This window comes from Falco rusticolus, chromosome 3, assembly GCF_015220075.1.
Source record: "Falco rusticolus isolate bFalRus1 chromosome 3, bFalRus1.pri, whole genome shotgun sequence".
Classification (NCBI taxonomy): domain Eukaryota; kingdom Metazoa; phylum Chordata; class Aves; order Falconiformes; family Falconidae; genus Falco; species Falco rusticolus.
Window position 1 is genome coordinate 116,193,889 of NC_051189.1, and position 16,780 is coordinate 116,210,668.

General features: G+C 67.0%; 1 protein-coding gene across 2 annotated transcripts; it reads right to left on the reverse strand.

The window, feature by feature from the left end:
* Positions 1-135: 135 nt before the first annotated feature.
* Positions 136-16,717, reverse strand: KIAA1522 (KIAA1522 ortholog). Of its 2 annotated transcripts, none has more exons than XM_037381058.1 (7): positions 16,488-16,717; positions 6,322-6,477; positions 6,054-6,109; positions 4,705-4,822; positions 4,211-4,327; positions 1,197-4,091; positions 136-980 (listed from the first exon to the last, which is right to left on the reverse strand). In XM_037381058.1, exons 1-7 carry the CDS (start codon positions 16,573-16,575, stop codon positions 958-960), a joined length of 3,453 nt encoding a protein of 1,150 aa, XP_037236955.1. In that variant the 5' UTR covers positions 16,576-16,717; the 3' UTR covers positions 136-957. The 2 variants fall into 2 exon arrangements, with proteins under 2 accessions (XP_037236955.1, XP_037236956.1); XM_037381059.1 differs by lacking the exon at positions 16,488-16,717 and adding an exon at positions 7,942-8,335.
* Between the last annotated feature and the right edge of the window lie 63 nt (positions 16,718-16,780).

Below are 16,780 nucleotides of genomic sequence, written 5' to 3' on the forward strand. Positions count from 1 at the left end.
TGAGCCCCCTGCCCACCCGGGAGCCGGCCCGCTGGGGGTCTGTGCCTGCCCCACAGCTCGACAGCGCCGGGAAGGGCAGCTGGCACGCGTGGCAAGGCTGTGGCCGTAAGCCAGGAAGCACAGGAGGCAGCAAGCTTCGGTCATCATTTTTACCAGCCAGGTACAGAGCTCTGAGCAGCTACTCAGCGGCAGAGGGTTGGTTGCTTTTGGTTTGGTTTGGTTGGTTTGGTTTTGTGTTTTTTTTTTACAATCAAAGAAATCAAAATGACCCCGAGTTTACAGAAACAGAAATCAAGGCTCTACCCCAGGGCCCGAAGACCAGCTCGCGGGGCAGCCAGGCTCCCCCTCCACCCTGTGGCCAGCACGGCTGTGGGCTGGCTATGCCAGGCAGTGGGCTAGTGCCCACAGCCTGCACTGCTGTGAGGAGAGCGGTGCTGGCCGAGAGCCCCTCTTGCCTCTCCATCAAGGGCTGGAGCCCTTGACCAGCGCGTCCGTCCCATCCCGCTGCTCCTGCCCGCATTCCCCTGGGAACTGCTGTGGCTGAAACCTTCCTGTTCGCTTGTCCAAAGTGCTTCAATTCCTCGCGGGCCCGGCTGACCGGGAGCAGAGCGGCTCCAGCTCCAGCATCTTCGGCCCCTGCGCTCCTCTTAGCGTGGCTGCTCAGCTCCGTACGCAAACCAAGCGGCAGCTCAGCAGGGAGGAGGTGCTGGCTCGGCACCAGCCTCGAGTCCAGTAAAAAAAAAAAAAAAAAAAAAAAAGCAAAATAAAGCTGTAGTACTTAGGAAAAGTGAAACCAACACCATTTTTGCATAAATATCATCAAGGCCGTGGAGGCTAAGGCTGTTTGCTTCCTGTATTAAGTTAGTTGCCAGTTCCACACTCGTCTGTTGACCTGCCCAGGTCCCTGAGAGAATTGGATTCCTGTCCGTGGGGGCACCAGTCCTGCAGCTTCGTCCTTCAGGCTGTCTCTCCCCGTCCATCTGCAAGGCACGAGCGAAGAGCCCATCAGGCACCCTGAGCCCCGGCTGCCCCCAGCCCTGCCCCAAGTCTGGTCCCATGGCCAGGCTCTCCCAATTGTCCCAGTGCCACCCCAGCACGGCCTGTGTGCTGGGCTGGGAGCCTGCAGCTCAGGAGCCCGAGCACCTATAGCAGCAGCAGCCCGCAGCGGGGCCGAGTTGGGCCCGCATCCCACGTACCTTGTGCCGGCGGCTCCGTGGTGCTCCTGCCCTCCGTCCCCGAGGCCGCCGTCCCCGCCAGCTCGCTCTTAGTCCTGCTCCCGTCCACCGGCACGGCCTTGGCTTTCCCATCCCGCACGGGGGAGCCCGGTGCCTCCAGCCCCGGCGCCTTCGGGCTCAGGGGGGAAGGAGCCGGCCCGGGGCCAAGCGAAGGCTTCTTGGCTACCGGAGGGGGGATCTTGCTGGGTTTTCGGTGGGCTTGCGCCTTGCCGGGGCCCTGCTGGGCAGTAGCCGGGGCTGCCGAACGTTGGCCCGAGAAATTCATCAGCTCGGCCACCAAGTTCTTCTTCAGGTCAGCCTGCGCCTCGGGGGACGAGGCCGTCTCGATCACCAGCTTCTTGGAGCTCTTGGCGAAGATGAAGCTGGCGGTGGAGGCCGGCGACTTGTGCCTGGGGGAGAGCCGGCCGTCCCCGGCGGGCCCCTCGGTGCCAGGCAGTGCTGCTCTGCTGCCCGCCAGCTTCTCCGCAGCCTCACCGGTGGACAAGGCAGCGGCCTTGAGGTGCACGGCGTGGTGGAGCTGGTTGGAAGGCACCGCGTCTTTGGCAGGAGGGGGCTGCCGTGTGGACAGGGACCGGCGGACGGGCTTCTGGGGTGCCGGCCGCTCCTCAGCACCGGCCCCGGCCCCGGCGGGCGGCTCGACGCTCACGGAGCGCAGCCGCACCATCTGCAGCAGTGAGGGCGTGACGATGGGCAGGCTGGCGTCCTCCTTGGGCACGGGGCCGCTCTTGCTCCGCGACACCGGCTCCTTCTTGGCGTCTGCCCGGGGGCCGTTGGCCGCCTTCTTAAGACTGATTTGGGGCGGCAGAGCCGGAGCTGAGGGTGGGGGGAGAGGTGGCGGCGGCGGGGGGGGCACAGCAGCCTCGGGAGGGGGCTTGGTGAGGGAAGGCGGCTGCGGTGCTCCGGCCGGCGGCGGGCCTTGCTGCTGGCTGCGTGAGGAGACGGCGGCTGAGAAGGAGGAAGATGCAGCCCCTGGGCTCGGTGTCGCTTTCTGCTCAGCTGCCGGAGACGGGGTGGCATCGGGCAGGCTCGAGAAATAGGCTTCATCCGGAGGGGGGAAGTCTGCCATGGACAGGTCGTGCTCCTCAGGGGCTGGCGGGGGAGGCGGGGGCCAGGCGGTGTCAGCGGCGGTCTCACTGGCAGCCTGGGGGCTCTCCTCCGCCTTCTTTGCTGGCGGGGGAGGCGGGTGGTAGGCAGGTGGCGGCGATGGTGGTGGTGACTTGCCGTTGGGCTTGGCTGAGGGCTCCGGGCAGACAGTACTGGGTGCTGGTGGGTCTGGTGAGGGGAGGAGGGGGCCGGCGGGGGCCACGGGCTGCTGGAGCTTGGTGGGCGGTGGGGAGAAGGGAGCAGGCACCTTGGGGTGCGGCGGGATGATGAACCGGTCCAAGCGGCACGGCAGTGTCTCGGGGGGAGCTGGGTCCGAGGCTGAGGAGGAGATGGAGGTGAGGGAGGAAGACACGGAGAGCGCAGGCGACTGTAAGGAGCAGACCCGCTCCGGTTTCTGGGGCTGAGCCCTGCCCGGGGACACAGCTGGGGGTCCCAGCCCCTTGGCAGGCAGTGTAGGTGTCCCACTCTGACTGGAGTAGCCGCTGGAAGGGGACATGGTGCGGTCAGACCCATCCGGGCAGCTCCACTTGGGCTGAGCCTGGGGCTCCCTCAGCACCACCGTCACCCCGGGGCTGCCCCGCGAGGCCTCAGGGGAGCTGGTGCCGGCCAGGTTCTCGGAGCGGAGGCTGCTGGTCTCGCTCAGCGATGACGGGGAGAAGACCTCATCCTCAGCCGTGGGGCTGAAGGGCTCCGAGTGTGGGGACCAGGGCGTGCTGCTCTCCCGCTGGGACCGCCGGTCGGGCTTGGGGGGCAGCCCCAGCACCTTGGGCTCCCCCTCAGCCTTCTGGTGCAGCGAGTAGGTCCTGCGAGGGGGGGCCGGGGGCTTCTTCATCTTCCTGAGGGAGACGCTGCGGGCGGAGGAGCGCTCGCTGGCCAGGCTGCCTGTGTCCGAGCCCTCCGCCTGGCTGCTCGTGCTGTAGGCAGGGGACACCCGGCCGCTGCTGCCCCCCACGGCCAGGAGCCCGGGGACCACTGGCATGGGGCCGGTGGCCGGCTTGGAGCAGGAGCTGGCCAAGCTGGTGGAGCTGTAGACACTGATTTGGTCAGTGTTGGAGCGAGCCGTGGCATCCTCGCTGCGCGGCCCTGCCTCGGGCTGCCGGTGGTCGGAGCCACCCTGGGAGGAGATGGTGGAGCTGTTGGAGACGATGGTCTCCGTGGACTGCGAGTGGCTCCAGTTGTCGCTGGAGGAGGAGGGCTCACGGCTGCGGGTGCTGCGCTCCGAGAAGCGGGCAAGGGAGCGCACCGAGGCCGGGCTGGATGACACCAGGCTGCAGCGGCTCAGTGTCCGCACGCTGCTCCGTGTCAGGGCCACCACGTCCACCATGGGCGGCAGGATGGCGTTGGGGATGATCTTGGACATGTAGGTGCCCTGGGGTGAGATGGACATGACGGGGCTCAGCAGCTCCGGGTGGGTGTTGGTGGTCATGCCCGGCACGGCCAGCGACTTTGGCCTCGCCATGGGTGACAGTTTGGCCGCCGTCTTCCTCCCTAGCAATGTGTCGTCGTAGTAAACGCGGTCAATGTGCTTTTGCAGGGCCGTGTCTGCCTCCTCCAAGGTTCCCAGGCAGACGCGGGCACCCCTGGTGACAGCCAGCGGCTGCAGCTTCCCGTCGATGGTGGGGATGCGGATGGCATCGCCGGAGACCTGCCCACCGTTCAGCAAGGGCTGCGGTGCCTGGCTGCCCCCGCGCCCCGCCTGCCCTCGCCCATCAGCCTCGGGGTGTCCCTTGGCTTCCCGGCTGTTCCTGAGACCTGGGAGCAGGGAGAGATGAACCCGGCGTGATCCCCAGGCAGATGCACCGAGCCAAGGCAAACAGAGCCTGGGCAACGAGATCAGACCCTAAAAATCCCCCCTTGCCCCCAGTGCTTACCCAGCTCCTTCTGGACATGATGGGGGATGCCCAGCACCGTCGTCCTCCTCTCCTTCCTCTTCTTGCCAGCCCTCTCCGAGGATTTGGGAAAGGAGTCATGCGGTCGGAAGGTGGAACCTGCGAGAGGCACGAGTGGGTTCAGCCAGCATGTGGGGGGCCCTGGCCAGGGCATCTCCAGTGCCTCCAGCACCCCCCCACTGCCAGAGACGCTGCAGGACAAGCCGGGCTCTGGCGCTCGGCACAGCCCAGAGAGGCTCCGGCAGCTGCCAAACAGCCGTGCAGCCCCAGCAGGGAGGAGACGGTGTCCATCCATCGGTCGCCCTCGCCCAGTCCCAATGCTCTGACTCAGCCGGAGCTGCTCTCTTCTCCCCAAGGGCCCCAGACCCCTGCACTGGCTCGCGGCCACGCCAACGCAGAGCCCAGCTTTGCTGCCACGCGCTCCAGCCCACCTCGCAGCCCCTCGGCTCACATCCCCCAGCCCCCCGGCTGGGTACCTTTCCGCTGGATCATCTCCGAGCGGATGGAGAGGGCGTCCTCAGAGGTGCTGTCTGTGGCACAGGAGGCCGCCCGGCTCCGGAAGGACACGCTGTCATCCTCCGAGGATGCGCATGACTGTGGGGACACAGAGCGGGCTCAGGTGAACCCCGGGCTGCGGGGACGGAGCTGCCCCGGCCCCCACCAGGCCCCTTCTTCGCCGCAAACTGACTCCGCAGCCCAGCGCTGCCGAGACAAAAGCTTCTCCGAGGGCCAAAGGCTGAGTCAGCCACGCCGGCATCCAGAGTCCTCCCACCAGGAGCGGGGCCGGGATCAGCCCCAGGGACCCCGCGTGGCCTCGCAGCCCCCCAGGGAGCAGGCGAGCCGGGGGCCAGCCCACTGGAGCAGCACCCGAGGGAGCCGCCGGCCTCGCCACCGTGCCAAGCCAGAAATGGCCCCATGGCTGCGCCGAGCCCTGCTGTGCCCCAGAGCTGGGGCTGGAGGGCTGCCATGGCTGGGAGGGGGGCGTGGGGCCGAGGCAAGGCAGCGGGACGAGGACGGGGGTGGGCAGGCAGCCATGTGGCCGTGCCGGGGACCCGTGGCACACACATGCCCCACCGGGTGGCCCAGCCCCATGACGGGCACAGCTTTCCGCAGCCCCCCATCCCTCCAAAGCATCTCTTGGCACAGACGGAGGTTGGGATGAGACACATCAGCGGGAACCACCACCCAGCCCCGCCACTGCGCCACCCTGAGCCGCTGCTCACCCCGGGGTTCCACCCGCCACGGGGCTCCCAGCCCCCCGCTTCCAAGGGGTGAAGGGGGGCAAAGGCCGGCGGGAGGCAGCGGCTTGAGCAAACATGGGCGGTGAGGCAGCGGCAGCGCGGTCAGAGCCCAGGGAAGCGGCAAAGCCCAGCTCGGCCAAGAGAGTGGGAGTTTCTCCTCGTCAGCAGCCAGGGAGGGGCCTGGCCACCAGGCTGGATACGGCCAACGGTCCTTGTCATGCTGTCCCATCACCCCACCTCGCCTGGGGCTGCCTGGTGGGGTGGGATCGAGGGGACACGGGGATGTGGGCACGGTGGGGTTCCCTGGGCAGAGCCCCCCAGGGCAGGGCAGGACAGGACACGCCCGACGCTGAGGATGGGGACAGGGACAGCACCTCGTCACGGGGCCAAAGGGACAACACTGAGGGATGCACAGCCCCTTCCTGCCCCACAACCCCCCCGGCCATGGTCCTGCAGTCTCGGCTGGTCCCCCATCTGCCCCCAGACACCACCCAGGGGGGACAGAGGGGCTGCCCTGTGTCCCCTCACCCCCAGGGCACCCCGAGAGTGCTGTGGGGCAGAGCCGGCTCCTCAGCAGGGCTCACCTGGAGGCTGCTGGTGTCCCCGTGGTCCCAGGCACCTTTGGTCTGCTTCTGCTTCTCTGCGGAGGGAAGGCAGGGGGTAAATCCCCCCGGGGGGGCCGGGGGCGTCCGGCAGTGATCCCGCACGCTCCAGCCACTGCTGCCAGCCCCGGCACTGGACTCCGGTCAGCCCCATCGCGCCGCCCACATAGCCCAGCCAGCCAGGAGCTGGGGCCGGCCAGCTGTGCCCTTCACCGTGTCCCCGAGCCACCCCAGGGTTGGGGACACCTACCCTGGTGCTGCAGGGACTTCAGTCCCTGCTGAGCCTGGTTGTGCAGCTCCTCCAGGTGCGGGGGCCGCGTGCTGGGGAAGAAGACGTTGTCGGGGCATGGCTCGCCGGCGGTGTACTGCACGCTCAGCCGCTTCTCCGTCTCGCCCTTGGCAGTGCCTGTGGAGATAGAGGGGTCAGCTCGGCTGGGGGGACACAGCCACGCTCCCACCGATGCGCTCCCACCCACAGGATGCCACCCCAGCGAGCCAGGTGATGACAGCCAGCCTAGGATGATGTTATCCCGGTCATCTCCAAACTGGATGCTGGAAATGCTGTGCAAGAAATCGCCTCCCGTGGCTCTGCCCGGCCTGTCGATATGTCGGAGTCGGGCTGTCTCCACCGTGGAGCCGCGGGGTTTTCTCCCCGCCGGCCGGAGCGGAGCTGGGACACGGCACCTTCGTTAGGAGCAAGTGAGGCAGCAAGTTGTGTGGGGCTGCGGGCGGCTGAAGGGGCGGCACGGGGGGATTAAACGGGGATAAAAAGACGATGACTTTCCCTTTGGAGGGTTGCATCATCCCAGGCCTTGCACAGCACCCCAAGAGCAGGGACTCACCCCGTGCCCAGGCAGGCTGGGAACTGCACAGACAAGGGAAATTGAGGCACAGCCTGGTGCAGCGACCGCAGAGGACCCAAATCCTTGCTCTGAGCCCCCCAGTGCCGGAGACCCCATATGCCGTGCTAGGGCCAACACGGGGGGCCCTCCACACCCTGCCTTGCAGCCCCCTCCCTGCAAACCACCGTCGGCACCCTGGGGTGCCCACGAGCAGCTCCGGGTGCTTGCGGGGGGCTGCACCTGGCACCACCCAGCCAGGCACCACCGGCACAGCCCTGCCTGCTCCTGCCCGCGCGCCGTGCCTGCCACCAAGCCTCGAATCCCTCCTGCCCTCAAAAAACAACCAATTTCAGGCTGAGGAAGGGAAGGGTGAGCACGGGAGACCAGCGAGGCTGGCGGCAGCACCCTGGGGACATGGGCACCTGGTGCTGGGCATCGCCAGCCCCACACAGCCATCCCCTGTCCCCTGTCCCCCCTGTCCCCTCCTGGCCAGCCCAGGCAGGCGGCGAGGCGGTCGCGCTCGGCTCCGGCGCACAAAGGAGCAGGCCATGAACAATGGAGCCGGCCCGCCCTGCCGCGCCATGCCACCATGCCGGCCTCTGCCTCCGCAGCACCAGCGCGGGCACCAGTGGCTCCGCCAGGCCGGGAGAGCAGGTGGCAGCGCAGGGGACCCCTGTGCTGCTGCAGGGTCCCTACAAGGGACACAAATCACCTCCAGCCCCCCCCCAGCCTCAACACGTTCCCCTTCCCCCAAGCCCTTTCTTCCCCCCATTTTGGCAGCCCCTCGCCCGACACCCCCCGGCACGCTCGCGGCTGCCTTCCGCCGAAAGGAGCGCAGTGATTTATTCCATTAACTTCCCAGCGGACAAGGCCAGGGCTGGGGTGACCTTCCCTGCTCTCCCCCGTGATGGCAGCCCCCCCCCCGCCCGCTGCGGGTGGGCTAGCAGCCGGTGCTGGGCAGGCGGGGGTCCCGGCAGGCAGGGGTTGTGTAAGGACAAGGCGCTGCTCCCTCCCTCCCGCTCACTCACCCTTCTTCTTGAAGAAAGCCAGAAGCGAGGAGAGGTTCCTGCCCATGAAAACCACCATGGTAGCCGGGAAGAGGGTCTGGGGGCGCCGCCGCCCCCCACAAAGCCTCTGCCTATTGTGCCGGGGTGGTTCTCGCCCAGCCGTGTGCCAGCGAGGCGGATGCCGGCGGCCCCCAGCTCCCTCCCTCCGTCCTCATCCGCACGGCGGGAGGATGCTCAGCCGGCGGGAGGATGCTCAGCCGGGCGAAGAGGCTCTGGCGCAGCTGCCGGCCGGTGTGCGGGGACAAGCCCGACCCCGGGGACGGCTGCGCGGTGGCAGGGGGGGACAGCCCCAGCTGCGCCCACCGCGCTCCTCCGGCACGGGAGAAGGCGAGTGGGGGCCCCTCCTCTGGCCTCCCCGCTGACCCCCGGCCCTCCCGCCTCCTTCCACACACAGCACGGCCCACCGGCATCCGTTCTGCCAGGCTCGGGGCCAGCATTTCCCCAGTCCCCCCTTATCTGCACGCCTGGGACCCTCCCCAGACCCTCCTCGCTCGCTCGCTCCCCACTGTGCACACCATCCCTGTAAACCAGTTGCTTGCTTCCACACCAGTACAGCCAACTGGGAGGGGCTGGGAGGCTCTTCCACCAGTGAGCACCAGCCCTTTTGATACACCACAGCCAAGGGTGCCAGCATTCCACCATCCCCAGTGCCCCCCAGGAGCGGGTGCTCACCACAGCCCCCCCCAGCCCTGCCAGGGAGAGCAGGGGGACACGAGCCAAGGGCGTTTGTCTTCGGGGACAGGGCATCCAGCACACGGTCACGAGAGCTGGCGGCACTGGGGGAGAACGAGATCTCCAACCAGTCTAACCAGTAGCTCCAGCTGCTGGCACAAGGGCAGGTGAAGGCAGGGGCAGAAACGCTGGGCGGTCAGGCACTGGCACAGACCGTGGCACTGACGGGCGCCCGTCCTCGCCACACAAGGTGCTGCGTGGTGGGTGCTGGGGAGCCCCGTGCCACTGGCAGGCAGCGGGGCAATGTGCCCTGTCCATCACCCCTGGGTGCCCAGCACCTCAGGAAATTCCTGAATACCCATCAACAGGTATTTCACCCCAAAAGGTGAAGAGCTCCCAGTATTTACCCAGCGGGCAGGGCCACCCTAGTGCCAGCTGGCAGCTGACATGTCAAACCCTCCTTCCCTGCCCCCCCCCCGTGGGTATTGCAGCAGCACAGGGGGCTGCAGATGGAGCAGCATTACCCAACGCAGAGAGTGAGGGTCCCACCAGACCCCGGGCACTGAACGCGCAGCCCAAGGGACAGTTCGACCTTGGAAGGGCACCTCCGCGGCCCCAGCCGGGCAGCTCCAGGCTCAGCGAGGATTTCTTCCCCTGCACCTCCTCTGTGTCCCTAACAGCAAATACAAGCAGCGCCCTGCAGCCCCTTGCTACACAGAACCCAGCACCCTGCCTCCAGCACGGGCAGGATCAGTCCCGCTGCCCATGCGCTCAGCCAGAAGGTGCCGGCGGCTGCAGGCAGACGCTCCCCGGCTCTTTTCACAGCGCAAGTAGAAAAGGGACATAATTAAAGGGCTGAGGATGCACAAAGTGGGCAGCCACGTGCCGCACTGAACGCTGCCCTCTCCTCTCCGGGCAGCCCATCACGAGCCCCAACCAAGGCCACGGCTGACGGTGGGCAAACAGCCACGAGTGACACCGCTCCTGGCTCTGCAGGGAAGGATCCAGCCCCCCAGCACGGTGTGTCCAGCTCTGCTGGCACAGATGGGGCTGCACCTGGGACCCCCCCGCACAGCACTGGGAGCTCTGCGAGCCCCCACGGGTAAAGGGGGACAGTCCCCCCCCGTGCTGCCCATCCAGGGCCCAGGTGGAGCTGAGCTTCACCCCACAGGTCTGATGGCAGCACAGGTGGAAGCTGCTGCCTGGGGCTGTGATGACATTCCCAGATGCCAGCAGACAGCCTGTCCCTGTTCCTCCTCCTTGTTCATACTCATCGCCTGTGAGGACCCAAAGGGCCTCGAGCGCATCCCTTGCTGACAGAGACACGCGTCCCTCTCCTGAGTGTGACACCTCTGCGGCTCAGGGCAGGAGGATCTCACCATCGCCGGCTGCCATCACCCAAAGGATAATCCGGGCAGGGCATGGTGGCCATGGGCCAGCTGGGGCAGGAACGCCGCCTGGCCACGGAGGAGCTGAGGGCTGACGCTGGGGAGCGTGGTGGCATGCGAAGAGCAGCCTCCGCTTCTCCTCCTGCTCCCTGCAGCCTTCGCCACCGCATCCTCCTCGCCCAGACAGCCTCGCCCCGGCGCTGTCAATGCCTGGTGAAACCTACTGGGAAGGGGACGGGAAAAGGGAGGGGAAAACCAGGAGGGAGAGAGGCCTGACTCTGCGGCAGAGGCTGCAGATCTTGGTGGGCTGAGGAAGCCGCCGCAGCTGCAGCCAGTGCGGGTAGCAACATGCCCGGTCAGAGCTGGCGCCCCGTCCTTCGTGCATTCTTTGCGATGCGCCCTGGATTGCCCCGTCCCCTCCAGGCTCGGCGGTGCTGGTCTGACACACGTGTCTCATCCGCACGTGGCAGTGGGATCCTCCCGGAGAAGGAGCCGACAGCCTCTCAGGGCTGGCTACTCTCTTCAGGATGGTCTCCCAGCCTCAGAGCCGGGATCTGCTGCTACCAGTACCGGGGATGGTCCAGAGGGAGCAAAGCATCCCCAGAGCAAGGCAAAATGATAGGAAGGGGGTGGGAACCCCAAGGACCCTGCCCTCAACTCTGCCTGCTCTGCTCTGTGTGGGCAGAGAGGGGCTGGAGGGCACGGGGTGGGAATGGGAAGGGGTGGGAATGCGAAGGGGTGGGAATGGGAAGGGCCGGGACCCCAAAGGAACACAGCCGGGGCCGTACAGCCCAGCCCAGCCATGCTGGAAGCGGGATACGGCGCCAGCCCAGCTCCCTCCTGGAGCTGGCTTACCACGCCGCTGCTCTTCACCCGGGGGGAGCCGGAGGAGAAATCCCTGGCTCCTGTCCCCCTCCTCGCCAGGCCTGAGCCTCCTGCAAGCAGCAGGTTTGGCCAGACTCCGCTGCAAACATCCATCCCTGCCTGCACGGCACTGCCTCGACTTGCCTTCGCCCTGCACAGCGGCGGGTCCTGCGGCAGGAGGCAGGGAACAGGCAGCGGCAGGAGGCAGGGAACAGGCAGCGCAGCTCCCTGCCCGCCCCTTCCACCACCACTGACTCACCGGAGAAAAATGGGGAGGAGGGGGGAGCTGGCAGGCGGGGCGGACAGGGGCTGCAAGGTCCCCAGGGGAGGAAAGGGAGGAGAACCTGCCTGCGTGTGTCCTCCTGCTCAGCGGGATGGAGACCTTGCCTCCCTTCTCCCGGCAGCCAGGGCGGTGCAGACAGAGGCAAGAAGACCCCCAGCCCCGTGGGGGTGATGCTTTCCCATGACCTGGGGGCTCCTTCCCACCACACTGCTCCCAGGCACTGCCCAGCACCACCCGGCACGCGCCCAGGCTCGGGGACTAAAGCAGAGCTGGCTGCAGATGCCAGAAGGGTGAGATAATGCCCATGGGGGGCACCATGAACCCCAACCCCGAGACCCCCACGCAGCAGCCAGCACACGGACCTCGCCACGGCTACCAAGGCCCCCGTCGTTGCTCCAGCCCCGCTGCTCCCTCCAAACCAGCCCCTCCCAGGCAGCATGGCCACTTGGTTCCCAGCCGGTGGGATGGTGCAGGCAGCCCTGCCAGCATCTCTCCGTCGGGAGTGACGCCGCCTCTTTACGAGCCCGAGCGTGTCCACCTTTCCCCTGGGCCCATCACCTCCACTCGGGCAGCTCCTGGGTGGGACCTGGCACCCGCTGGTGCCACCCTGCCCTGCCGCTGCGCCCCAGCCTTCAGCTGGTGAGGGAGCCTGGGGGCCGCCCTCGCTCCCCAAGCCCTTGTTGTTCCTGCACAGGATCCATGCCCTGGGACACGCCGCAGGATCGTGCTCTCCCCAGGCGGGATAAGAACACAATAATATTTACAGTGGCTCTGGGCAGCCCCCACTGCCAGCCCAGGGGCTGCAGCCTGACTTGGGGGCTGCTGCTCCAGCCAGAAAAACATCTCCATAAAGCAAATAAACACAACCCGCTCTGTGCTGCTGGCTCGCCTCTCAAAACACGGTCCCACGCAGAGGCAGAAATAAAATTAATTTCAAATGGGAAAACAAACTTGGATCGTTTTTCTTCCTCTAAGTCACAGTGCAGAAAACCACCCTGCATCAGCCCGGCCAGCCAACGGGCCATGGCAAAGGAGCCAGCGCAGGATGAAACCCCGCTCGGAGCCGGCACCGGCCAGCACCCCGGCCACGGCTGCCGTCATGGCAGGGGTGACGGTGCTGCGCCACAGCCAAGTCACCCTGACCCCACCGCCACCCCACACAGGCCACACAGGCAGCCCGTGCGGTGACACGCGGTGTCTCCTGTCCCATCTGTTATCAGACCCCGGGCAAGGGTCCGGCAGCAGCCCACGGCGGGAGTCCCAGCACCGCAGGGACGGCAGGACCACCGCCATGCCCAGCTGTGCCTCACTCCCATCCCCATCCCCTGCTGCAGCCGTCGTCGAGCCTCTGTCCCACCACCCACCACCGCATCCCAACCCCGTGCTCGTCCCCTCCCTGGAGAAGCCACCAAACTGGTTTGAAGGTAAATAACAGCCTTCCCCGGCCAGGAGCCGGATCCGGGCGGGAGCGGCCCAGGTGGGGAGCGCAGGGCAGGAGAGGCAGGTAGGCAAAGCCCCAAAGCCACGCAGGGCTGCGGAGGCCACAGCAGCGGCAGACGGGGACAGGCCACCGGCACCTCCTCCCTCCAAAGTCCACGGCTTTACTACAGTCCTGCTACACCTTCCCCCGGTGTCCTGTCCCTCGCACGCACACCGCCGCAGCGCCTGCGCGGTTCCCTGCCACGGTGCTGGGAGCTGGCTGCATCCCCACGGCGCGTGCCGTCATGCCCGGCGTGTTTGCCGGGTACCAAGGGTGTTCTGTACATGGCAGGCGTGCCTGTCACAGCAGGTACTTGGCTCCACGCAGGAGCAAACCCAGGAGATGGATTAGGGACAAGACCTTGCAGGTTTTGCCGCGCACGGATCCACCATCCTGCCAGCAGAATCCAACCCCACTCCTGCCCGTGGGTGTCTCGCTCGGCAGCACTGGCAGGAGGCGGCGAGGAAGCGACGGCCACGGCGATGGGGGATCCCGGGAGGAGATGGGAGAGGAGCTGTCAGATGGGGCAGGGGCTGCCACCAAAATGGGGTGGGGGGATAAACCGGCAGCAGGACGGCAGGACCCATCCCTGCCTCTCGGTGACGGGGCGCCTGCCAAGCGGGCACGGCACGGCATGTTGGAGCCAAGCGCTGGAGGCAGCTGCCTGCCCGGGACACCCGCAGATCACCTCCTCCCCTGCTCCAGGAGCAGGAGGGGGCACCGGGAAGGGCTCAGCCCTCTCAGCCGGCAGCAGGATGCGGCCAGGCGAGTCTGGCAGTGCCGGTGCCTGGAGAAAGCGCCTGTGTAAACCTTGGTGCATCCCCCGCCGGGGCAGGCCCTTATCTGCTCCAGCAGCTGTTTGCAGAGCCAGCGCAGCGTGGCTCTGGCACAGAGAGGAGCTGCGAAGGAGAAAGATGCCCAGAGCTGCTCAGCCCACCCCGGAGCTGCACGGCAAGAGAGCCAAGGGGCTCCACCACCGGCCCTCCGGCTAGGGCAGGTGCCTGCTGCTACGGAGCCTCCCAACCACGGATCACCCCTGTGCCCCAAAACCTGCCTCCCACCCCCACCGACAGGGACACAGATGCCGGGGGACCCAGGAAGCCCCAAACCTGCCTCCCACCCCCACCAACAGGGACACGGATGCCAGGGGACCCAGGAAGCCCCAAACCTGCCTCCCACCCCCCTTGTGCCCACCGACAGGGACACAGATGCCGGGGGACCCAGGAAGCCCCAAACCTGCCTCCCACCCACGCCGGCACCCACCGATGGGGACACGGGTGCCAGGGGACCCACGGCAGCTGCAGCCGCATCCCCACTGACTCTGCGGGGCGCAGCCTGGCTGTCTGCCACGTTCCTCCATCCTGACTCAGCAGGGCCCGGCAGGGCTGTCCCGATAAGAAGGCGATAAGATGCTTCAGTCTCCCTGGTGCTCAAGGACCTTCTCCAGCAGCTCCCGCCACAGACAGCCTGGGGAGGGGATGCACCCCAGAGCCAGCCAGGCCCCGCTCCGGCACAAGGACGGGGATGCGGGGTTGGCACTGGTGGAGCGCAGCAGAGAGCAAGGTGGCTGCAGCAGGGAGAGCGATGCCGGCAGCCCTCTGCCTGGCCAGCCCTGTCCCTGGGGACCACAGCTCCGGCCCTTCAGGATCGAAAGGCGGGTGCCCACGTCGCCCCACACATGGCAGAAGCACAAAGGCAGCTGCCGATGCCTGCCCGGGCCTGACCCGCCAGCAGCGGGCACGGCAGGGCCAATGGGGGTGGAGAGATGGCAACTGGGGGACACTGGTCCAGCTGCCCACCATATGCAATTAGCCTCTGACCCAACATCCAGAAGCACCCAGGGTCTGGGTGAGGGGCAAGGGCAAGACGCGAGCAACCAGGGCCCTATCTGACAACGGGTGCTGGTGCACCCAGCCCCCAGCCGGTGATCCCAGCTTCATCCTGGTGATCCCGGCTGCGCCCTCCGAAATGCTGAAGTGACACAATGCAAATTCTTTCACTTTGTGGCCACTGCACCGTTGCCATGGAGCCGCCACAGAGAACAAACACAACTTGCCCCATGTTTTCTCAGCACCTTCCACCCCACAGCCTTCGTTCGGCCTCAGCGCCGGCCCTTGCCTTGCAGGATCTGTCCCACACAGTCCCACATCGCACCCATTCCAAGGCATCCGAAACGGAGCAGGGCTTCACCTGACACGCATCCCACGGCAGCCCCGTGGTCCTGGTTCAGGGACTGGCAAGGGGCACCCAAGCCTGGCGGGGGGATGGAGAGGAGACGGAGGTCTGGATAGGGGCGGCACAAGGAAAAGGCGAGGACCACACCAAGGATGCCGACATGAGCCCCCAAACCACCTCTCCCAAGGAGGCAGCTCACCCCATCACCAGCACCGCGGTGGCTCAGGGCAGAGGCCGAGGGACAGTGTCCAGCAGAGCCGAAGAGCCGGAGCCCAGCCACAACACAGCGTGGCCAGTGGCACCAAGCCCTGGCTGCACGGAGACCGCGACGAGAGGACGACTTTGGCGGAGCCAAGACCACAGCCAGCCAGCGAGGAGAGGTGGACGGCACAGAGCCTGTGGCGAAGGGGACGCTGTCCCTGCACAGCCAAGGGCAGTTGATGTAACTGCTCCTGCCTCAGTTTCCCCAGGCGCCGAGCGCATGCTGCCAGCCGGGGCATTTCGGCACCATCCCCCTCTGTGCCTGCGGGGTTCTCCCCATCCTGGCCCCTGCCTCGCTGTCACTTGCCATGGCCACTCCTCAGGCCTGCGAGGGGTTGCCCCCAGACCCTGTTTACCCTACAGACAGCTCGGGGAAAACAGGGCAGCCAAGGGCAGGAGGGACAGCGGGGCTGGGGATCCCACAGGGCTGGCAGGAGAAAACCGCCTGGTTATCACCCCGTCGGTCCCACTAACCCCACTCTACTGATCCCAGTCCCCTGCCCACATGCCCATCAAGTCCCCTCCTCAACTCATGGCCAGGTGGGGACGTGGGGACGGTTTAGCGACATCACAGGGTAATCAGCAACCCCGGGACGGGGACGATGTTACTGCGAGAGACCTTCCCCGCTCGCATCGCTCCGCTCTGACGCAGGAACCGTGGAGGGAGCTCACCAGGACTGGGCACCCAGTGGGGCTGACTGTTCCATATGTGGGTCCAGGCAGGCACGGGACCCTTTCCCTGGCTCCTCTTCCTTGCAGAAGGGGGCTCCCCCTGCTCCATGCCTCCTCCTGGGCTTTTCAGCTGCGCCCACGGAGCCAGAGCGTAAAGAAGCAGAGTGACGGGTGCCAGGGCGGCCAGACACGCACAGGGTGAGGTGGGAAAGCTGGCAGGATGGATGCGGGGGGAGAAGCCCGGTGCTCTCTGCAAACACTGCCGGATCCGCCGCTCCCTGGGGCACAGCGGGGGAAACTGAGGCACGGGACGGGAACTGAGCCCGGGGAGGAAGGCAGCGCCAGCAGCCCTGGGTCCCTGCTCTAACCGCTGGGACGCTGCTTAGAAAAACAAATTGTTAACTAATTCGGCACATGATCTCTGTCCTGATAGCGCAGGCGAGCTGACGGCTGTCGGCTGTCCCCGGCATGTCGGCGCAGCCCCTGTGCGCAGCCACAGGTTCTTCCCCAGCTCCAGCACCCGGGGTCAAGGGGCCTGATCCTGCCCACCCCCAGCATATGGAGGGCAGGTGGAGCAAAACCTGCGGCCGCAGAGCCTCGGCTCCTGCCCAGCCCCACGCTGGGTGGAGAGAGCGGAGGCGGCAAACTTTCCCAGCCGGACCGAGCCGGGACCCCTCGGCAGCCCCTTCCCCGGCAGCCCCATGGCTCCTACCTGCCCTGGGCTTCCCGGCGCGGCCAAAGGGCCAGGGGGAGCCGGCCTTGACGCCTGCCGCGCTCCTCTTGCGGTGCACGTTGCCCATCAGCCGCTCTCGCCCTCCACCACGGCCGGGTGGAGGAGGCCGGGACGCTACATGGCGGAGCCGAGCTTGGCTCCGGCGTGGCCAGGGCTGCCGCAGGGAGACGACGGCTCTCAGCTGCCGGCCCCCATCCCTCCAGCTCCGGCTCCGGCGGAGCTCAGCTCTCGCAGGCGGCTGTGCCGGAGCCAATGGTACAGGCAGAGAGGAG